The sequence below is a fragment of the Suncus etruscus genome, chromosome 11 (assembly GCF_024139225.1).
Source record: "Suncus etruscus isolate mSunEtr1 chromosome 11, mSunEtr1.pri.cur, whole genome shotgun sequence".
In the NCBI taxonomy this organism is placed as follows: Eukaryota; Metazoa; Chordata; class Mammalia; order Eulipotyphla; family Soricidae; genus Suncus; species Suncus etruscus.
Genome location: NC_064858.1, coordinates 82588795 through 82612974, shown reverse-complemented (window position 1 = coordinate 82612974; position 24180 = coordinate 82588795). Strand labels below are relative to the sequence as shown.

Sequence of the window (24180 nt, the reverse complement as noted above, 5' to 3'; positions counted from 1 at the left end):
CACTTGTTGAAGACGATTTTCTTGCTCCACTTTGTATTGCCTCTTTATAAATTTAATTGATCACATACATGACTGTCAGTCTGATAATATTAAAATCTGTCACAATGATCTGAGAGTCTGTCTTTATTCTTGTACCATGCCGTTTTAATGACTACTGCTTAAAAGTACAGTTTAAAGTTGAGAAAAGTGATACCTCACATATCTTGGCTTTTGGACTGATCAAAGGGTGACAAGTCTTCTGATTTTGTCTTATCGTTAGCTGGTAAGGTAAGATAACCTGCTCTTAGGTCAAGTTGTTCCCATTTTCCTCGTTGTCAGGATATAATATTAGAGCTGGCACTTGTTGGTGACCAAGCAGTATTAAGGCTGTCCCGGATGGGATTTGTTTCCTATAGCTGTTGTGAAGAACTGTGCCGTTTCTATGTCTGGGATCCAGGGTTCAAGGCTGGACTGATGGTGTCTAATCACCTGAGGTCTAAGTTGGGTCCGCGTGACATATTTTCAAGGTGGGAGATATCCCTGTATTGTAAACAAGTATGAGTTCCTATCCCTAGTAGATAAAAGCTCTTTTTTATATGTAAGATTTTCTCTTTTTTTAGTGTGCCTTTGCAGGGAGAAATGGTGCTACATTATATTGTCAGTGCATTTGGGGGTGGACAGAGAAGAAAACAGAAACAGATCACACACCCAAAAAAGATAAAAATAGGAATAAAAATATATGTGTTTACATATGTATATGTAGAATAAACATTAAAAAATAAATTAACAAAATATTTAAAAGAACAAAGTGATGCAAAAGACTACCTTACTTTTGGGGAAAAGCAGGTAAATAGGTGGTGTAATACAGGTCTTATACTTATTTTGGAAGTACAGGTTTCCTCATTGTCTTTTGGGATTTTCTCGTGGTGTGTGGGTTCCCAGGAACCTTTCCATCACACCCCCTAACCTTCTTGAGATTGGCAAAAATTTTGCGGCAGGGAGGTCTTGGAAGAGTCCTTGCATTGGAGATACTTTTGTAGCTAAGTCCTGTTTCAAGTAACAGTCCACGTTAGGGGGAGTTCGTAGGGAGGGCCGCACAGCATGAGTCTGCAGGGGACTTGGCTGCCTTTTCTTGCAAGGGACGAGGTGTGGGTTTGACTTTGTGTCCCTTCGCTTGGGTGCTGGGTACTGGTTCGTTGGGGTACAAGGTCAGTCTTGATGCCTAATGGATTAAAGACTGAGGTTGAAGAGTTTTAATATGGTGGGAGGTCTGGATGGGATTGAGGGGTGAAGGGATAGTTGGATTTCCAAAGGGGAAAGGGGAAAGAGTATGGAAGAGGTAGGAAGGAAGAAAAGAGAAAATACATTAGAAAGAAAGGAAGAAGAAAAAAGAAAAAAAAGAGAAGAAAAGAAAAAAATAAAAAAGAAAATAGTGAGAAGAGAGGAGAAAATAGCAAGGGAATGCTAGTTTGCTTGAATGTGTTCGATGAGTAGCGCCTGTAGTTTAAGTCTGTATGTCACAGTTGCTGCTTCGGTGGTCTGACTGGTCACGTGCTTCAAGTCCTAAAAGAAGGTATAAACTAGAGATAAAGTGTATGTCAAAGAGTTTTCTTGGGACCATCTCGTAGTGCAAGCTGGGTATGGTATCTCGTGTGACTGAGCCCCGAGATGCCATCTTAGTTTGTCCACCCTTTGTATCCAAGAATGCCTGTAGAGAAAAAACTGAGAGGTTATTTTAAATATAGTAAGATAAAGGCATTAAAACATAGTGTTATGGGATGTTTCCATTGGAGTCAGTGATTTCCCATGGTATTTTTTACCTGTGATCTTGTATACGATCTCTAAGGGATTATTATGGGCCTTTGTTGTAGAAGGCTGATTACATACCTGTTCTCTCTATGCTGCTGTTTCTGGTGTTGCTGGTTTCTTTGTGGTATAATGTGTTGTCAAGAGTTTGTGTTGTTCCTTTTTCATGTGTTTGGGGCACTGCTCCCGAGTATATGCTGACTATTACAGCGTTTGGAGTTTCTACCATATTAAACCCTTTTTATTTGATTGTTGAGTATTAGTTGTGTAGATGTATGTTCTAGGTGCTTCAGAACAGTGCCTCATTCTGTGTTTATCTTTTGTCTTCTGACTTACTTCGTTAACATAACATGTTTTAGATCCATCCACGTTGCTGCAAAGTCTGTGATTGTATCATTTCTCAGTGCCATGTAGTATTCCGCTGTGTATAAATACCACATCTTAATGATCCATTCATCTGTTGTTGGACATCGAGGTTGGTTCCAAGACTTGGCTATTATACTGAGTGCTGTGATAAATAGTGGGGTGCACACGTATTTTGGAATGAATGTCCTTCCAACTTGGAGGTATATACCTAGGAGAGCAATTGCTGGGTCAAATTATAGCTCAACTCTGAGTTATTTGAGCACTCTCCAGACCGTTTTCCATACCTGTTGGGCTAGAGAGAATTCCCACCAGCAGTGGATGTGAGTGCCTTTCATACTGCATCCCCACCAACAGAGATTATTCCCATTATTTTTGATGTGAGCCATCCTCACTGGTGTAAGGTAATATCTCATTGTTGTCTTCATTTGGATCTCCCTGATGATGAGTGAAGGTGAGCATGTTTTCATGTGTTTGTTGGCCATCCTTCTGTCTTCCTCAGAAAAGTGTCTATTCATTTCATCTCCCCATGTTTTATGGCTTTATTTGGTTTTGGGAGGCTCAGATTTCTGAGTGCTTTGTATGTTCTAGATATCAGACCTTTATCTGATATGTCTAGTGAAAAGATTTTTTTTCATTCTGTTAACTGTCTTCTTGTGTTAAGTAAGGTTTCTTTCACTAGATAGAAGCTTTTTAGTTTGATGTAGTCCCATTTGTTTTTATTTGATGCTAAAGTTATTGCTATTGGTGCTTCATCCTCGAAGACCTTTTTGATATATAGGTCTTCAAGTATTCTGCCTATTTTATTCTCTATAAACTTTATAGATTCGGGTCTGATTCCAAGGTCTTTGATCCATTTTGAGTTGACTTTTGTATAAAAAGTGATGTATGAGTCAATTTTCACTTTCATACATGTGGTTTTCCAGTTGTGGCAACACCATTTGTTGAATAGACTTTCTTTGTTCCATTTCAAGTTTTTGCCTCTTTTATCAAATATTAGTTGGCTGTAAATCAGGGGGTTTATGTCTGGGAATTCTGTTCTTACCCACTGGTCTGAGGTCCTGTCTCTGTGCAATACAATGCTGTTTTGATTACTATGGCTTTATAGTATAGTTTCAATTTAGGTAAGGAGATGCCACCAGCTTCTTGTTTTTCAGTATGTGTTTGGCTATCCTGGATCTTTTGTGGTTCCAGGTGAATTTTGTGATTGATTGTTATAATTCTTTAAAGAATTATGTCTGAATTTGGATAGGGATTGCATTAAATCTATATAGTAGTTTGGGTAGAATAGTCATTTTGACTACATTAATTGTACCTATCCATGAGCATGGGATGCTCTTCCATTTCTTTAGATCCTCTTCAATTTTTTTCTGAAGTGTTTTGAAGTTTCCCTGGTATAGGTCTTTCACTTTCCTTGTAAGGTTGATTCCTAGGTATCTGATATTTTTGATACTATTTTAAATGGAATTGTATTTTTAATCTCTCTCTCCTAGACTTAGTTGTTTGTATATAGAAATGCTACTGTCTTTTGTGTGTTGACTTTGCATCCAGCCACTTTGCTGTATTGGTTAATTGTTTATAGGAGTTTTACTCTGGACTCTTTAGTGTTTTCGTTGTATATCATCATGTCATCTGCAAATAGAGATAGTTTGAGTTCCTCTTTCCCAATTTGGATTCCTTTGATTCCCTTCTCTTGTATGATTGCTATTGCAAGGACTCTAAGATTATATTGAATAAGAGTGGAGAGAGTGGACAGCCTTGCCTAGTTTCTGACCTTAGTGGGAGTGCTTCTAGTTTCTCGCCATTAAGTATAATGTTGACTGTAGGCTTTTCATAGATAGCTGTAACTATCTCGAGGAGGGTTCCTTCTAACCCTATTTTGCTGAGTGTCTTTAACATGAAAGGGTGTTTGATTTTGTCAAACTCCTGGTCTGCATCAATTGATGTGATCATGTGGTTTTTGTCATGTGTGTTTTTGTTGTTGATGTGATGAATAATGTTGATTGATTTGCGTATGTTGAACCAACCTTGCATTCCTGGTATAAAATCCACTTTCATGATGTATGATCATTTTGATGAAGTGCTGGATTCGTTTGCTAAGATTTTGTTGAGTATCTTTGCATCTATACTCATTAGTGAGATTGGTCTATAGTTTTCTTTCTTAGTGGTGTCTTTTTAATATTTGGGGATGAGTGTGATATTAGCCTCATAAAAGTAGTTGGGGAGGATTCCTGTTTTTTCGATGATTTGGAAGAGCTTATGGAAAAGTGGTAGTAAGTCTTCTTGGAATGTTGGATAGAATTCACCGGTAAGTCCATCTGGGCCTGGACTTTTGTTCTTTGGGAGTTTCTTAATTACATCTTCAATTTCCTCTGAGGTTATTTGTCTATTTAGGCTTTCTAGTTCTTCCTTTTCCAATCTCGGAAGATGGTATTTTCCAAGAATCTGTCAATTTCTACTGGGTTCTCTAGCCTAGCTGAATATAGTTGTTCATAATATGATCTCATGATATGTTGTATTTCTTGGGGTTCTGTTGTAATCTCTCCCCTTTCATTTGTGATTCTACTGATTTGGGTGCTTTCCCTCTTTTTTTGGTGAGTTTTGCCAGTAGTTTGTGTATCTTCTTTATTTTTTTGAAAAACCAACTCGTGGTCTCATTGATTTTTTGTATTGTTTTCTTAGTTTCTATGTTTTTTTTCTCTGCTCTGGTTTTTATTATTTCTTGTCTTCTGGTTGTGGTTGGATTTCTCTGCTGCTGTTCTTCCAATTCCTTGAGGTGGTCCTTTAAATTGTTGATTTTGTCATTTTCCTGTTTCTTGATATAGGCCTGTATTGCTGTGAGTTTCCCCCTAATTACTGCTTTTGCTGTGTCCCACAAATTTTGACAACTTGTCTCTTTATTATCATTTGTCTCAAAGAATCTTTTTATTTCTTCCTTGAGTTTCTCTTTGATCCAGCTGTTGTTGAGCAACATGTTGTTTAATCTCCAGGTATTAGTTTTTCTCCATTGCTTCTTCTTGAAGTCAATTTTGACCTCTGTTGCATAGTGATCTGATAGGGTGCTTCTAATGATCCTTACATTTGTGGTCTTATATATATATTGGCTTTGTATCCTAAGACATGGTCTATTCTGGAGAAGGTTCATGTGGGCTTGAGAAGAATGTATATTATGCTTTCTGGGGATGGAGGGTCCTATATATAAATCTATTAGCCCTAGATCTTCTAATTTTTCATTTAGAGCTCTTATTTCTTTACTATTTTTCTGTTTGGTGGATCTCTCCAGTGGTGATAGTGAAGTATTGAGGTCCCCTATTATTATCACATTTCCCTTCATGTGTTTCTCCAGGTTTGCGAGCAGATGCCTCACATATTTTGCTGGCTCTACATTAGTTGCTTAGATATTGACCAGGGTTAGTACTTCTTGATCTAATGTTCCCCTGATCAGTAAGTAGTGACCCTCTTTGTCTCTGATCACTTTCTTGAGGTTGAATGCAATTTGGTCTGCTATAAGAATGGCTGTCCCTGCTCTTTTGTGTTTTCCATTGGCCTGAATAATTACTTTCCATCCTTTTATTCTAAGTTTGTTGTTGTAGTTGTAGGTGTGTTTCTTGCAGACAGCAGAAGTCCGGTTTATTTTTTCTAATCCAGTTCTCTACTATGTGTCTTTTAATTGGAGAGCTTAGTCCTTTCACATTTAGGGAGATTATTGACTGAGATGACTGTTGTGCAGTTGTGTTTTGTAGGGTGCTTTTTGTTACAATCGGAGGTTTGGATTGTGTAATCGTCTCTGAGTAGGTCGTTTAGGATTGGCTTTGTTTGCACAAATAATTCAACTTTGTTCTTGATTGAGAAAGTTTTTAGTCTGCCCTCCCATATGAATGATAGTTTAGCTGAGTATTGGACCCTGGGTTGGAAATTTTTTTCATTCAGTTGTTTAAATATGTTATTCCACTCTCTTCTTGCTTGAATTATTTCAAATGGGAGATCTGGTTTGATTCTTATGTCCCTTCCTTTGTACTTGAGGTTTTTTTCTTTTATCCCTTATTGCTTTAAGGAGTTCATCTTTCTCTTCGTTTTTTGTCATTTGGATTACTATATGTCTAGGTGTTGGTTTATTAGGGTCTATTTTATTAGGGACTCTCTTCAGTTCCTGGATTAGCATTGAAGTTTCTTTCCAGAGGGTGAGAAAGTTTTCTGCTATTATTTTCCTGACTACTTATTCTTCCCTTTTACCTACTTCCTCCCCTTCTGGTATACCCAAAATTCTTAGATTGTTTCTTTTGTCCTTGTTCATTAGATACTGGACTTTTCCTTCCAGTGCTTTGCCTTTTATTATTTGTTGGTTTTTTGATCATTTTTTGTTTGCATTTTTCCTTCGACTTCTTCAATATGCTTCTCCAACTCTGTGTTTCTGCTCATAAGGCTTCTTACTTTGTCATTTGATTCCTTCAATTCTTTTTGTATGGAATCTCTCATGTTTAACATTTCTTCTTTAATTTGGCTGATTTGTTCATCCATAGGTTTCTTATACTCAGTAGCTTGTGTTTCTTTCATTTCTTTTATCACTTCTTGCATTTCCTTCCTCATGGCTGCTTTTAGATTTCCTTCCCATGGATCTGTGCATTTTGTTTGACTTGGAAATGCTAGGGTTTTTCTCTGTATCTTCAGATTTAGGGTTCTCCTTGATTTACCCATATTTTTTTGCATTTGTTAGTGTGGTTTGTAGTGCTGTGCCTTCTAAATTTAACCTGCTTTGGTCCCCTGTGTCATGGGGATGGGTCCCCTCCCTGAGGGTAGTTCTAGAGGGGGCTGTTGGGTGAGCTTGCTGAGGTTTGGCTCTTCCTGTGCTCTTTTTATGGCTTGATCCGTTGCTTTTCCCTTTGTTGTCAGCTAGTGCAGGTCCTCTCCTGGCCACAATGGTTGCAGGTGCTGTTGAGCCTAGCTCTCTGTCCTCCCTCCCCTATCTGGGAGTCAATGGAGCTCCGCCCCCTTTGACCTTCAGCAAAGAAATTCCCACAGCCAACCTGTAGCTGCCCTCAGCCCTTGGGAAGTCTCAGGTCCACTCCAGGGCTCAGAGGGGTAGGCTGTTCTAGGTTACCTAAAGGTCTAGGTGGCAGGCCCAAGCTCACGCAGTCTATTGGTCCCAGCCAGTCCCAGCTGTGCAGAGTGGGCTTGGTGCAGGCGTCTCTGAGCGACTATGAGCCAGGGAACTGCACTCCCCTGTCTGAGCTCAGGTCAGGTGGGGTGATCTCTGGGGACAGGAGAGTGAGGCAGCAGGCAAGGTGTTCTCTGCATACCCACGTGGAGCAGCCCCAGGGGAATGCACTCACCCTGGGGACCAGTGCATGGAGTGGCGGATGCGGGGGTCTCTGTGTGCCCAAGTGGAGCAGCCTCAGGCAATGTACTCAATCTGGGGACAGGCGCGCAGGCTGGCGTGTGTGGAGGTCTCTGAGCACCCACATGGAGCGGCCCCAGGGGAATGCTAAGTTATTGTATTTTTAAATGATTTTTATAATTGCAAGATGAATTGTAATAACTTACATAATATTTTTGCTTTACTTATTTGTATATATTTAACAACTTTAGTCTGTGATTCAAAATAAATTTAGATGCAGAAAATGTTGCAATGAATATGTAGATTTGCTAGATCATTGGGTAGTTTTATTTAATTTTCTTCATTTTATATTTGAGATATTATGACTTATAGCAGTATCATTGGTATTGCTTTATGCTGTATGCTTAAATACTACTATATTGAATCTAATACACAGTACTAGATCTCTTCTCCAGCATACCTAGGTCCCCTTTGGCTAACTCAGTTTTCAGTTTTTTTGGCAGTATCTCAGTTTGCTTCCATTCAGGATGTCTATTTCTATGTTTTCCTTATATAGATTTTACACATGAGCATGTACACCAAGCATTTATCTTTCTCATTCTTCTCTAACCATTAAATTTAACTGCATTTACACACATATACTTATGTATAACACTACAAAGTCTTTGTCATTCATCTGCCATTGGACACAGACCATTGCATATCTGAGCTATTATAATATACTATTGCAATGATAGCAATACATTTGTGTTTATATATCATTATGAATAATGAGTAAATGTCTTTTTTTCTTGAGAAATTCCAAGGGAATTTATATTTAATTACTATAATTATTTTTATTTCTCCAACTTTTTTCTATAGAATATGAACAAATTGACAGTCTATCAACAGTGGATAGGGTTCCCTTTTTAACAACACCCCAACATGTATTGATTGTTTCCAGTATTTTTGATATGTGACATTCTCATTTGTATGAGATGATATCTCATAGTCATTTGATTTTTCTTTGCATGATAATCTGTGAAATTATACATTTTCTCATATGTCAATATGTCATCTGTATGTTTTCTCTGAGGAATTGTCTATTTAGTTTTTATGTTCTTTTTTATATTCTTTGCTTTTGGTCTTTGAATTTTGTCATACAGAAAATATGCAAAAGTTTTTCCTATTCTTTGATGTTACTTGTAGTTTTTGCAGCATACATATAATTTTAATTTATTTAAATAAATTTATTTAAATTTAAATTAATTTAATTTACAAATTACAGTTAATTAATTTCTTTTTTGTGAGTGTCACACCTGGCAGTGCTCAGGGGTTACTCCTGGCTCTATGCTCAGAAATTGCTTCTGGCAGGCTCGGGGGACCACATGGGATGCTGGTATTTGAACCACCATCCTTCTGCATGCAAGGCAAACACCCTACCTCCATGCTATTTCTCCAGCCCCAGTTAATTAATTTCTGAGTTTTTGTTTTTTGCAAAGGGGTCATCTCCCTCAAATCTCCTTTGAAATATTCTTGGAGAGGGTGAGATTTAGGGCACATTTTCATCCCACACCGTGGTCTTGTTGAATTTGAAAATGGTTTGCAGCAGTAAGGGGATCAGGTAGTGTGCAGTCCACTATTTAGTAGTGTGTGTGAGAAGGAAGGCCACATAGAATGGTTCAACAGGAGTGGTGGTTGCTGCTTCTTGCCAGGGCCTGAGATGTGGGACTAAAAGGGCATCCTTTCACTTTGGGAGTTTCAGAGGTGGCTTGATGAGGCAGGTCAAGTCTCATTACCTAAAGAGTTAAGAACTGACTTTAAAGAGGGTTAAATAGGGAAGGATAATGGGTCAGGATTGAGGGCACGAGAGTATAGAAGGAGTTCTGAAGGGGGGAGGAGGGATAATCTATGAGGAGCTATATACAATATAGGCTTGGATTGTTTAAGAACTGTCGATGAAGAGGATTAACTTGGGGGATATCAAGGTTTAGGGTTGAGGGGGGAAGAGGACTTGTAAGGTGATAGATAAGGGTGGGGAGGAGGGATATTATACAATAGGAACTATATAGGAATATCTATATTTTCTTTGTATGTTTATTTTCTCAATAATTATACCTCTTAGTGTGTTTATTTTCAAATGAAAAGGAAACCTCCTCCATCTATCTTTTTTTTATATTTCACTTGGTTTGATTCTGCTTGGTATGAAATTCCAGAAGAAAATGTCTTCTGGACATTTTCTACACAGAGATTGTGTAGCCTGCCAGTTTTCCCCCAAATGCACCAGCAATATAATATGGCACCATTTCTTTTTCCATAGCATACTATAAAAGTGAAAATTTTATGAATAGAAACAAACTCTTATCTCCTAGGAATAAGAACTCATAAATTTTATAATACAGTTCTCTGCAACAGCACCAGGAATCAAACTCCCCCTGGGATTTCCTAAAACTGCTCTGGCACCAACTTGCCCCAGGTTGATAGAAACAGCAACAACTTCTCTCTCTCCCTCTCCCCCTCTCTTTCTCTCTCTCTCTCTCTCTCTCTCTCTCTCTCTCTCTCTCTCTCTATCATCTCTCTCTCTCTATCTATCTATCTATCTATCTATCATCTATCTATCTATCTATCTATCTATCTATCTATCTATCTATCTATCTATCTATCTCTGTGTCTCTTTGTTTCTATCTGTTTCTGTGTCTCTTTCTCTGTTTGTCTGTCTCTCCTTTCGGTTTGGGGGCCACACCAGCAATGCTCAGGGGTTACTCTTGGTTCTATACTTAAGAATTACTCCTAGTGGTTTTACTGGAAACCATATAAAGTGCCACAGAACTAATTTGGGTTCACCAGTACAAAGCTAGTGCCTTTCTTGCTGTACTGTTGCACTGTCCTCTCAAGCGTCCAATTATCTTAATGAGCCTGTAATATCTAACTTGTCTTCAATGTATTTTTTCCTGTATCTGTTACTATTTTGTTTTTGAATTTAATTTGTAAATTATTTTAATATTTGTAACTTTTAAAAAGTGAACTACTATTATCACTACATAATGAATGTTTTGAGAGAAGAGGTCACACCAGAAGTGCTCAGAGCTTACTCCCTGCTCTGAATTCAGGATCACTCCTGGCACAGATAAGAGGTCAGGGCTTGAGTCTGTCTTTTGCATATAAATAAGAAACTTCTTAATGCTACTAACTCCCAATCCCCATTAATTATCTTCTAGTCAATAAATAAAACTGTATATTTGATTTTAATCCTGCTTATAGATAATTGAATAACCCATAACAATGAAAAATAAGCCAAAATACTCTGAAATTAATTTTATATTTATCAAAGAGAAAAATCTCTGAGCATGATTTTGGTTTGAAACAAAATATGGTAAGTGTCAAAGGTTGTTTCATCAAATTACTTTAATATAAACTAAAAATCAATAAAAATATGGGGCACAAAATATCAAACTATTTTATAGGTGCAATTGAATAATGGAGAATATATTTTATTATACTCTAATTCATCAAAATTTTGAGTCATTTGAGAATAATTTAATTCTTTTTATGGAGTCATTAAAAGCTTGTTTCACTTGCTTATTTCTTAAGGTATAAATAAAGGGATTCAACAAAGGTGCCACAGAGCTAGTGAGCAATGAAACTCCTTTATTTATGGCAACCTCATCCTTTGCAGAGGGTTTGATATACATGAAGATGCAGCTTCCATAACTGATGGAAACCACAATCATGTGGGAGGAGCAGGTAGAAAATGCTTTTTTTCTTTGTTGTATAGATGGAAATTTTAGAATTGTCCTGATAATATATGTGTAGGAAAGAATTACACACACTAGGGTAATAATGAGTGCAAATATAGCCATAATGATAACCATTTGCTCTATTATCCATGTATCTGAACATGAGATCTGTAGGACAGGGCTTGCATCACAGCTGAAATGATCAATGATATTGGAGTTACAGAACTCCAATTCAAGACCCATACCAAGAGGTGGAAGAATGACCAGCAAACCAGACACCCAACATGTAAGGACTAATACAGTGCATACCCTATTGTTCATGATGGTCATATAATGAAGAGGTTTACAGATAGCAACATAGCGATCATAGGACATGGCTGCTAGGAGAAAAAATTCTGTTGATCCAAAAAGGAAAACAAAAAATAGTTGACTTGCACAAGCATTGTAAGTAATGGTATTATCACCAGTTGATAAGCTGTATAGGAATCGAGGAATACAGACAGTTGTAAAGGAGACTTCTAAGAAAGAAAAATTCCTAAGGAAAAAATACATAGGTGTTTTAAGATGTGAGTCCACCAGAGTGAGGGCAATAATGATCAGGTTTCCTGTTACACTCAGCATATAAGTGATAAACAGAAAGATGAAAAGTAGAATCTGCAGTTGTGGATCATCTGTAAGTCCCAACAAGATAAAAGTTGTTATTGCTGTGCGGTTTCTCATGATTTCCTTTTGGATTCTACACAATCAATATTAAAAAAATTAATGATGATGTAGACATATATTTTAGAAACAAAGTAATACACAAAGAAGTTAGCCTACATTTATTTTCTCTTTACCATTATCAATATTCCAACTTTTCAATTATTAAAGATGCTATATGTGTAATTATTAACAAAGCTTGTAGGATTTGTGTCTTTGCAAAACTTTCTACATTTTTAATTATTTGTTCCCCAGTATTTGCAAAATTTTTATTAGTACTGTATTTATATAGATTAATTGATAAATAAGTAGAAAAAATTTAGTATTGCTTCAATTTACTAAAACACTATTTTTCCAAGGCAAATTGTTATGTAAGATATAAGATATAATTAGCAACATGAGTTTTTCTCATTCTTCACTATCAATGTATTTATTTATACTGTAAACATAAGTAACAATAAAAAATCATCAAGTCTGGATACAGAAGTTTTATTTTATTTTATTATCCTACTCTCCTTTTATTCCTCATCTTATAGCATATATGATTTGATAAATAATATTTTATCTATCATGTTTTAAAGATTACCAAAATATTTACAAAATAATATAAATATATTCTTAAATATATTAAATACTAAATATAAAATATTCTTACTTGTACTCAAATTATTTTTAAATATGTATGGTGATTTTATTTCTTTCAATATCCTTGAAGAATTTCCTTTAATATTCCTAAACATGATATTACATATGGAATTTTACTTATTTATGGACTACATCATTTAGGTGATACTTAGGAGTTATTACTGACCATGTTACTGATCATATATTGAGGAGTATTCAAGAGATTATGTTCTGCTAAGGAATTAAGTTGGAGTCCATTGAATGCAGGCAAGAACTTTACCTCTTACATCATCCCTCTTAACCTTATATGTTATTGTATTTTTTTTTCACATTTCAAATCCTTTTTGGTAGTCACTAATATCATGACCTTCTCATCTTATCTCTACTCAGAATAATTTTTTTTCCTGCAACCTGACATTTCTTCTAAAACCCCACTCTTTTTTTAACATCAAGTATTTGAACGGTGACAAGTGATTTTATTATATTTAAATTTTATTATCTTATTATATTTAAATTGTCACTACGTTTTTAAGTTTAAATATCACTCAAATGAATTTCACCATTCTAAGTTTATCTCAGAAATCAAGGTTTTTAGTGTTTCAAATAGACTTATTTTATTGTTCTTTCATGTGAAGACTTTGTTTTAATGTTTCTATTATAATTTAAGTAACATGTTGAATGTTTTACCTTCAGTTGCAAAAATACTGTATTTAATTGATTTTTTCAATTGCACATGTCACTCTAATTAGAGTAATAGACTATACTTGTCAAAATAGAAACATTTTCACTCAGAGAGATACCTGTGTAATTTAAATTTTAAAATATTAATAATATTTTCTAATAAATTAGGTGTATATTAATGTTTGAGAAGCTCCTAGTCCAAAAATTTAGTGTCCCACCCCAAGAATTTTACCTATGAACATACACCTTTTTAATAAGCACATTTTGTTATGCCATAAGCAATTACATTTATTTTAAAATTATTTAAGAAAGTGTAATGGATGGGTAAATTGATAACAGCATTTTTCTTTTCCCTGAGTCTCATTTTGCTTGTATTTTAGTTATTTTACATATTTTACAGTCAGAAGATTTTATTATTGTTCAGAGATTATAGATGCTAGTCCTTAACCAGAATATTTATTAGTATCAACAGTTAAGATTGTATACTATCTAAAAACAAAGACTCTTGGGTTCCTTCTGTTTATCACTGAACAGATTTCCAGAAACTACTAAGTTGGTTTGATGGACTTCCCTCATTCATACTCTTTTAAACTATTTCCTGAAAATGTTCTGAATAATCTGAAAATAAAAACATCTCTCATTCTTCAGATATAATAATGTGTGATATAATATAAAAACCAACTTATTTGCTCAACCTTTAATGAGGACATCATTACTGGATACATAGAAAAGTATTTTTTAAAAATAAAATAAATAAAACTGTGAGAAGAGAGGCTAATAGTTTAGACTTTGCAGAATTAATAAGGCAGAAACAAAACTACAGGAGCATAATTAGTAGCAATAGTCATACATACTGTCAAATACACTACATCATTGATACACATAAGATTTTATGGAAATTTTTCAATTGTGGAAGTCATTTCCTTCAATGACATGTTCCTTTTCAAAAGTCATTTTTGTGACTTTTCACAGTTATCTATATTTATACAGCAATGGAAAATAGGATTCATTGCTTTTAAAGTATTTTTTCATCATCACTTCCCAATACAAGTTTTTGGGAGAAGGTTTTGTTCACATCCGGTGGTGCTCAGGGGTTACCCCTGGCTCTGCACTCAGAAATCTTTCCTGGCTCCCTCAAAGGACCATATGGGAAGCTCAGGATTGAACTCAAAGAGGTCTAATTAAGAAATGATGCTTTTCTATTTATTTTAGTTTTAAAATGACATAGGTCGAACAATTAAATAGTTAAAATTAACGTTCTTATTCTCTTCCTTTTTTCATAGACCTGCATCTGGAGTATAGCAAAACAAACAACCTCAGTGAAATATTCTTCTCTATTTTGAAGTCTTGTGTAATGCTTCCTGAACAACAAAAAATCTTTTATTCTTTACTCAACCATAAAATTACTCTTTATTCAGTATTAAGAGGGCATCTCTTAATAGTAATTACTGTTTAGAAGAAATTATTAGCTCTGTTAAATTAATATCATAAAGATAAAGATTTAGAAGATGGAAAATATTTTAAACTACATAATATTCTTAGAGGGATAAAATCCCAGACATTTTGGAAGGAATAACTTTGAGGATATATTTTATGTGTGATAATTTGTTCATAAAAATATATATTTTATATTATTTTGGGGATGTCATACCCTGCAGCTCTCAGGGGTTACTTCTGGCTCTATGCTGAGAAATTGCTCCTGGCAGGCTCTGGGGACCATATGGGATGCCAAGATTCGAACCATCATCCTTCTGAATGCAAGGCAAATGCCCTACCTCTATGCTATCTCATTGACCCCAAGATATTATCTTAATCTTACAAAGGATTATTAAATAGTAATAACAAGCACTATAATCTTTAAACCAGATGTCAAATAGAATTTAAGTAACTTAATTATAGGAGAAAATACTAGCAAGTATTTTCTTTTCTCAAAAGGGAGAAAAAATTCTCATAGTTACTTATAATACTTACAATTTTGAATTTTTTTTCATAATTTCTGTTGGCAGTTCCTTATTGTGTTTAACTGTATTAATTAAGAGAGATGTTTATGTAGTGATATAACAGGTTCATTAAACTAAATTTACCTCTCCAGGCATTTTCTGGAGGTCATGAATTCTCCAACTTTCCTACTCAATTCATAAAAAGCCACTTGTTAAAGACTTTGATTTTTAATTCTGGAGTCATTGTTTTCCTATTCTTTAACCTGAAAAGAAGAAAAGATAATGAATTGTCAACAAAATACTTTTTACTATTTTGTTGTTGTTGAGCACTATGTTGTCTCTGGCAAGGAATTGACTTTTCTACAACAAATATAAAGATATTGATGTTTTATCTGCTTACTCTCCGAAGGGACTTTGGGATTACCTGTGCAAACTCAGTAAAGAATTCTAATCTCATGGGTTCATGTGTCGCCAATTAAACTTTAGTAAAGCAATCAAAAACAAGGATTCTGTCCTTTGAGACAATAGTAGAACAACTGCATCAGAAAGAAGTCAAGTTCCTATCTTATTAATTAGATTTAAAAAAGCACAATTTCAATTCAGCTTTCTACTACACTTTTTATAGTGATGGATACAGGATGACCAAAATAATTTACTTAATCTACAATTATTTCTTATGTATATTTTACATAAAATACATGTTGGGAAAATATATTTTGTGTTATATACATGCACTTATAAAATCAGGATAATTTTTCTATGTGTGAAAAAAGGAAAAGCATATGATAGCTATATTCTATGTTCTGCCTATTTACAATGTAGATTAATTAAAAAAATGACTCAAACTTAGTTAAATTTCACTAATTTAAGTTTTGTTTTGTAACAACTACATTTGAAATAAGAGTACTAAAAATAGTGTATTCCATTTGCATATTTTTATTGTTGACCTTTATGGAGTCAAGTCATTGAAGACTTCTTAAAAGTCAATTTTGGGGAGTGTTTTGTCTTTTATGTTTCAATATATTTTATGGATTCTTTATCAGTCTTAAGGTCTCTAATCCATTTTTATTTAACTGTAGGAATGCTGTGAGATACAGTTCTAGATTAGTTATTTTACATGTGAGTGATCATTTTTCTGAACAACATTTAGTGAAGAGATTTGCTCCATGGACTCCATGTATTTCACTTTTTTTGTTTCATAAATATGAATATTTATCTCAAGACTTCAGTAGTTTAATTGGTTTATGAGTCTAAATTTGTTCTAATACCATTTTATAACAATGTTTTAATTATTTTGTATAATGTAAACATATTTTATATATAATAAGTTAAAATTTGTATTAAAATCTAAGCATCTGGGAACTGAGTAGTGAGCAATGAGCTTGTTTTCCATACAGTTTACCTGGGTTTGGTCCCTGGAATCCATATGATTGTTACAATGTGTTAGCATTGTAAGGAGTGACCCCTGAACAGAACCAGGAATAATCCCCAAGTACAGTCATGTATGGCTCAATGCACCATATGCAAACACACACATATTTGGGTATATATAGGCATACACATAAATATATATATACATATACATATACACATCTATGTGAGACTTGAGTTATAAACTTAGAAACATTAAATTTAGGACATGCTAATGTCTGTATGTCTAGAGGAATATCTATACTGTTTTATATTTTTAATTTTTTATTTAAAGACAATGTATCACATAGTTACTATAACTAATCATAATACATTTGTGTCAAGATGACATAAAGCAGAGCTATTAAAAAATAGACAGAAAATATAAAGAAAAACTAAAAAACATAAAATAGAAGAAAATCTTCAGTAGCAAGTATATTTGTGAAAATGATTGTACTTCCAATAATGTCATTAATACAATAACTGAAGGTTTAGTAAGGTCTTTTTTATTTTAAAGTAAGCTCTTTATTTTTTTAAAAAATACAATAAAAAATGGTGTTTTTGTGGCAGTTGTTATTTGCATAGCCACAGCAAAATATGAGAGAAATAGAAAGAAAGAAACTTTGGCCTAAAAACTGAGTCATTATACGTGAAGTATTCTGGCATAAGTATTCAGGCTCCAGGCACATTATTTGTCCAAATCCAAAGTTTTTCTCTGTGGTCCCAATAAAAGCTTTTCACAATCAAGTTTATAACTGTCAGATTTCTGTAGTTGGAGATCCTGGTTTCTGTACAGATCCTATTTTGAAGTCAGGGTAACATAGAGTGTCTTCTAATTTCATCTCACATTAGGTGGCAATGCAGAGAACTCTGCCCTGAAAGCAGGTTGTTGCTGTTACCAAGTCGTCAAGGTGTCATAAGAACCCTCTTTGGAGTGAATTCATGCCAGGGCAGCAGTAGGGCCTACCTTGGTAGAAGTGTGATTCCTGAGGATGGTGTAGAAACCCGTGGTTGTTTTCATAGATGGAAACATTCAGGGATGAATGGTCAATGTCCAATCTTCTGAAGTCTAAGCCAAGTCACTATATCAAGTGCAGAGTGTAGGCCCCACTGCAATATAAAATATGTGTTATTATCTCTATTAAATAAGAACTTGTTTGCACATATAAGATTTCCCCATTTTAAAGTGCCTATGCAAAAAGGAACAGTGCCACAATGTATTAGTGGTGCATATGGTGTCAGAGGTAACAAGTCCAACATAACCTGGCTCTAACATGAACTCAAAACACTAGAGAAACTTATCTCCTAAAATTCCCTACTAAAAAGATCCCCCCCAAATGGGTGAAATTGCTGCTACATAAGGAAGATATTCAATTGGGGTTATACATATTAAGGAAATACATCTAAAGGAATATTCAAATTAGACATGCCACTCTCCACTCTCCTTTAAGTCTCTCTCTCTCTCTCTCTCTCTCTCTCTCTCTCTCTCTCTCTCTCTCTCTCTCTCTCTCTCTCTCTCTCTCTCTCTCTCTCTCTCTCTCTCTCTCGTGGTATCTCTGCTTTTGGTATCAAAGCAATGTAATCTTTGGAGAAACAAATTGAAAGTATTTCTGTTTCATCAATTTCTTGGAAGAAGCTAGATTGTCAGTAGATCTTTTAAAAGGTTTAGAACAATTCAGTAGTGAATTCATTTGGGGCTGGGCTTTTGCTTTGGGGAAGCCTTTTTGAATACCTTGTTAATTACCTCAATAGTGATGAGTCTATTTAGGTATTTCTATTTAGGTATTTAGATAATCTTGGTTCAACTAGAGGAGGTTATAAGAGTTCAAAAATGTATCTATTACTTCCAGGTTCTCTTTTTGTGTAGCATAAAAATTCTCAAAGTAAATTCGGAGTATCCTTTGAATTCTGTAGAATCTTTATTATACATCTTATTTCTGATTTGGTTTATTAAAATTTCTCTGTTGTGAGTATTGCTAATGCTTTATTGATGTTTTTATATTTTCAAAAAACCAACTCTTCTTTCATTGATCTTTTGGATGATTTTTTTCAGTTACTGTCACTTTAATTTTTAACCTAAGTTTATTATTTCTTTTATTTGCCTGTTTAGCTTATTTTTTGGGTCATTTTCTAACATTTTACTCTGTGTCATTAAGTTATTTATGTAAGCCCCGTCTTCCTTCCTAATGTTTGCTTGCAGTATAAATTTTCCTCTTAATACAGCTTCTGCTGTATCCCAAATATTCCAATAATTTGTGTCTTTATTCTCATTTGCATTTGAGTAGCTTTTAAATTCCTCCATGATATCTCTGACACACTCTTCTTCAGCAGTGAGCTGTTTAATTCCAGGTATTAAAGTTATTTCTCCATTTTCATTTGTAATTAACTTCTATTTTCAATGCATTATGGTAAGAGAAGATGGTTTATATAATTTCTATCTTATTGAATTTTCTGGTCTCGTTTTACGTCCCAGCATGTGGTCTATCTTCGAGAATGTCCCAAATGCATGGAGAAGAATGCCAATTCAGCTTTGTAGGATGAAAAGCCCTACAAATGTCTATTAAGCCACTGTCCTCCATTTCTCTCTTCAAAACCAAAACTGTCCTCCATTTTTTTCTTCAAAGTCAGAACATTCTTGTCAATATTTTGCCTGGTTGATATATTATGAGGTGGCATGTGGTGTTAAAATCTCCCACTGTTATCGGGTTGTTTGATGTCTTTCTTCAAATCTATAAGCAGTTGTTTTAAGTATTTTGCTGGCTCCCTATTGGAAGCATATATGTTTAAAAATGTAATTTCTTCCTGATATATTCATGCCTTGATTATTATGATATGTCTGCCTCTGTTTCTTATAACTTTTAAGCCTACTTGGTGTAGTCTGATATTAGACTGGCCACTACAGCTTGTTTGGTTGAATGATTTTCCTCCAGCCTTTAACTTTCAGTCTGTATTTTCTCTGATTATTCAGATGTGTTTCTTGCAGACAGCAAAATGTTGGATTCAATTTTCTGATACATTTTGCAACTTTGTGTCTTCTAATTGGTGCATTTAGTCCATTAATGTTGTTAGGGAGCATTGTCATGTAATTTTGTGCTTACTTTTTTGTAGATATTTGGTAAGATTCTAGGGACTCTCTTGCCTTAAAGTAGACCTTTCAGTTCTTCCTTTAATGTTGGATTTTTGTCTTTAAAGTTCCTAAGTTGTTGTTTATCCATGAAGTAAGGTAACTTTCCTTCAAATCTAAATAAAATTGTGTTTGGGTAAAGTATTCGTGGTGAGGTATTATTCATTTTATTGAAAAATGTTTCTCTATATTTCACCACTGCCTTCAGGCTTAGAAGGTTGTTTGTGTATATATGTTACAAATTTTAAGGATTCTTCTTCATAAGCATTTCTTTCTTTTTGATATTACTGCTTTAAATATACTATTATTCTATCTCTATCTGTGGTTTTCATCATTTTGATTAGGATGTGTCTTTGTGGGTGTATTTGAAATTTTGATCTTGTGTAGTTGTTACTCTTCAGATAGCCAAAATGTGGATACATTTAGACTTCAGGTCTGGGAACTTCTTAGCAATGTTGTTTTTGGCTATTTCTTCTTCACAGGGATTTCTTCCTGCCTTCCTGAAACCCCAATAATACGTTTTTTTAATTAAATAATTCTTATTTTAACTAAGGTGGATTACCAATGTTTCACAATAATATTTTAGGTACATAGTGACATTGAATCAGAGGCATTCCTACCACCAGTATTGTCTTCCCTCGACCCCAGTTCCCAGAATGCCTCCCATATCTCCATCCTTTGACCCCTGGACCGCTAGTATAAGTGGTCCCCTCTGTGTCTAGCTTGTTGTAGATTGGGTTTCATTCTGTTATTGTTGGCTTTGGATTTGGTGTTTAAGTCTGATCATTTTTTATTTCTACTCAATGTTCATACAACTGTTTGGTCCTGGTACCCTCCATTATTTCCCCTTCAATTTGTGAGGCCGAACAAGATGGTTTAAGTTATGTGGTCCTGTTTGGAGGAAAGAAAAATGAAAGAAAAAAGTGGGGAAGGGGCAAAAATCAAACAAGCAAAAAATGAGAGTAGTTTTTCTAGAGTCTATAAATATAAAATTTAAGAGAAGAAAGGGGAAAAGGAAGAAAAATATAAAAACAATACAAAAAAAATCAAACAAAAACCCAAAAAAAGCACCACAGCAATAAAGACAACAATCAAACAATAACCATGGTCCCAAAATAAAAACAAAGTACAAAAAAATAAGCCACACAACAATAGCAAAAAAAATTAATTTGTGCTTCTTCATTTTTTTTATTTTTTATTTTTGCACAGGCACAGTAAATATTGGGGAGATTAGAAAGGGAATTCCCTTGGCCTAATAATTTTTTAGCACTATTTTATAATAATGGATGCTTTTCTGTCCTAAATATGGCAAACTTCCTACCATAAACTAGTCCTCTAACCCTCATCTCTATCGCTTTTGGATATTATTGCATGCAATCAGTTAACTATATAAAAATATATATGTATATATCTCACAAATGATTGTGATCATTCTGTGTCATTTCCTTTCCCTCTGACTCATTTTTTTAGTTTTTATTTTATTTATTTTTTTGGTTTTTGGGTCGCACCCGGCGGTGCTCAAGGGTTACTCCTCGCTGTCTGCTCAGAAATAGCTCCTGGCAGGCACGGGGGACCATGTGGGACACCGGGATTCGAACCAATCACCTTTGGTCCTGGATCGGCTGCTTGCAAGGCAAACACCGCTGTGCTATCTCTCCGGGCTCCCCTCTGACTCATTTCACACAGCATAATACTTTCCATAACTATCCATATATAAGAAAATTTTATTACTTTAATTTTTCTAACAGCTGTGTAGTTTTTCATTTTGTAGATGTAACATCATGTCTTTATCAATCATGTTCTTAGAAATTTGGATAGTTTCTAAATTCTAGGGAATATATATATGTGTGTGTGAGTGTGTGTGTGTGTTCTTCATTTGTTATTACCTTAAATGCTTTTATTGAATGTAAAATATTTGCCTCAAAAAGTGTTTAACAACTCTTCCATTTTCTTGAAGATTTTATGAAGTCAAGTCTTTATCTAAGGTATATGCAAAATATTTCTACTTGGCAAGTTATATTTTCACTTCAACCTGAATAACAATTTTTATTTCTAATTTATTAGATCGTGATGAGATACAAAATTACAAAGATGTCCATAATTGAGTTTCAGTGGTACAATATTGGGGCATAATCCTTTCACCAGTGTCCATATACCTCCACCAATATCCCCATTTTCTTTTTCAAAAAGGTTATGAAATTTTTTTGTTTGGGGAAAATATAGCAACTGCCATTATTTTGTCCCCGAATTCACAATACAGACCAGGCAAAGGGCCTAGGTTGAGGTGTAAATGGGGTGCATTTACTGTACCTCCTCTTTCTATACAGTTAGTGTAAAGAATACAGCCTGTGGTAAGAATTGGAAGGCCTTTTCTTTTCTTTATATGTATATATATATATATATATATATATATATATATATATATATATATATATATATATATATATCCTTCACCAGTGCAACATTCCCATGATCAATATCCCAAGTGTCCTTACTCCCCACCCCACACCGGCCTGTACTCTAGACAGGCTTTCTACTTCCCTCATTAAGTCACATTTTGTTATAATAGCGCTCAGTGTAATTATTTCTGTGACTGCACTAAACAAAAGGAAAAACATTTGTATAATGATTCTCAGAGACAAAATAGAGGAGGATGGAGGGTCCAGCTCCTGACATGAAGCTCACCACAGTGATCGTTTAGTACAACAATTGCCTTTTTTAATCACCTGGGTTTTAGTTGGTTTTAGTTTGGAATTTACATTCAAAATTTAGAAATTCATTGATTTCTAATAACTTAAATATTTTCTCTAACTAAAAAAGAGAAACAATTACATCCTAAGGTAATAGTTCAATATTTGATTCATCTATAGAGGAAGAACTTTAAAAAAATTTTGTGTCATTCTAATACCTATTATATTTTATAATTTCTTCTATAAAATTTTATAATTTTACATTTAAATGATAGCATATAAATAAGTTCAATTACTTTTAAATGTATTTCATAGTTTCACATGAGAAAACATACCATATAAGAGTTTGGTCACAGTAAAAGCTTTTTGAAAAGTTGAAACTAACATGTAAATTCAATGAATATATGATTAAAGAAGAGTTGGAGCAATGGTACATTACAGCAAATTGGACATTTTCATTGCACGTGGCTTTTACAGGTTTCAATCTCAAGCATAATAATTTTCTCCAATCACTATCAGCAGTAACTCTTGAATGCAGATACAAGAGTAACCATTGAGCATTACCAGGTAAGGTTCAAAAACAAACAAAAATAAAGTATATAAAATATTGAAATAGTTAAGATATATTCAAGTATGTTGGAACTATTTTTATTATACTCTGAATAATCAATGTTTTTATTTTTTATACAGAAAAAAAATCCTCTTCATAGAGTCCATAAAAGCCTGCTTCACTTGCTTATTCCTTAGGGTATAAATAAATGGATTCAACAAGGGTGCAACAGAGACATTCAGAACTGAAACTACTTTATTTATTGCCAAGTTTTCCTTTGCAGAGGGCTTAATATAGACAAAAATACAACTTCCATAGGCAATAGAAACTACAACCATATGAGATGAGCAGGTAGAAAAGGCTTTTTTCCTTTGTTGGATAGAGGGAAATCTCAGAATTGTTCTGATAATGTATGTGTAAGAAGTAATTACACACACAAGGGTAATAATGAGGGCAAACACAGCCATAATGATAACCATTTGTTCTATTAACCAAGTATCAGTACAAGAAATCTTTAGGAGAGGACTTGCATCACAGCCAAAATGATCAATAGTATTAGAGTCACAAAATTCAAGCTCAAGACCCATGCTAAGAGGTGGGAGAATGATCAGCAAGCCAGAGACCCAACAGGAAAGGACTAATATGGAACATATACGATTGCTCATAATGGTCATGTAATGAAGGGGTTTACAAATAGCAACATAGCGATCATAGGACATGGCTGCCAAGAGAAAAAACTCTGTTGCTCCAAAGAGAATAACAAAAAATATTTGAATGATGCAGACATTATAAGTAATTGTATTATCACCAGTTGACATACTGTACAGGAACCGAGGAATACAAGCGGTTGTAAAGGAGACTTCTAAGAATGAAAAATTTCTGAGAAAAAAGTACATAGGAGTTTTAAGATGTGAATCCAATAAAGTGAGGGTGATAATAATGAGATTCCCTGCTACACTCAGCATGTAAGTAATAAACAGAAAGATGAAAAGTAGAATTTGCAGTTGTGGGTCATCTGTTAATCCTAGCAAGATGAAAGTTGTTATTGTGCGGTTTCTCATGATTAACTTTGGTTTTGCCAAGCAGCATGTAAAAATAAAAGTTAAAGTTAAATGAAGCAGAATTTTACATTTTGTATACTTTATATAATATATAAAAATAAAAAGTCAAATTTATATTTATTATTTCCTTTCTTCATAATCAATAAAAATAAAAAGTCAAATTTATATTTATTCTTTCCTTTCTTCATAATCAATATTTCTA

At 34.3% G+C, this 24180-nt stretch overlaps 2 protein-coding genes and 1 non-coding gene across 3 annotated transcripts; all 3 read right to left on the bottom strand.

The window, feature by feature from the left end:
• Positions 1-10971: 10971 nt before the first annotated feature.
• LOC126022567 (olfactory receptor 6C2-like) lies at positions 10972-11919 on the bottom strand. The gene has a single exon (XM_049783537.1). The coding sequence runs from the start codon at positions 11917-11919 to the stop codon at positions 10972-10974; it is 948 nt and encodes a 315-aa protein (XP_049639494.1).
• Positions 11920-21912: 9993 nt separating this feature from the next.
• LOC126023188 (small nucleolar RNA SNORA51) lies at positions 21913-22045 on the bottom strand. The gene has a single exon (XR_007500392.1). It is a non-coding gene; the product is annotated as a small nucleolar RNA SNORA51 (small nucleolar RNA).
• Positions 22046-23042: 997 nt separating this feature from the next.
• LOC126022589 (olfactory receptor 6C2-like) lies at positions 23043-23978 on the bottom strand. The gene has a single exon (XM_049783557.1). It carries the CDS (start codon positions 23976-23978, stop codon positions 23043-23045), a length of 936 nt encoding a protein of 311 aa, XP_049639514.1.
• Positions 23979-24180: the final 202 nt, after the last annotated feature.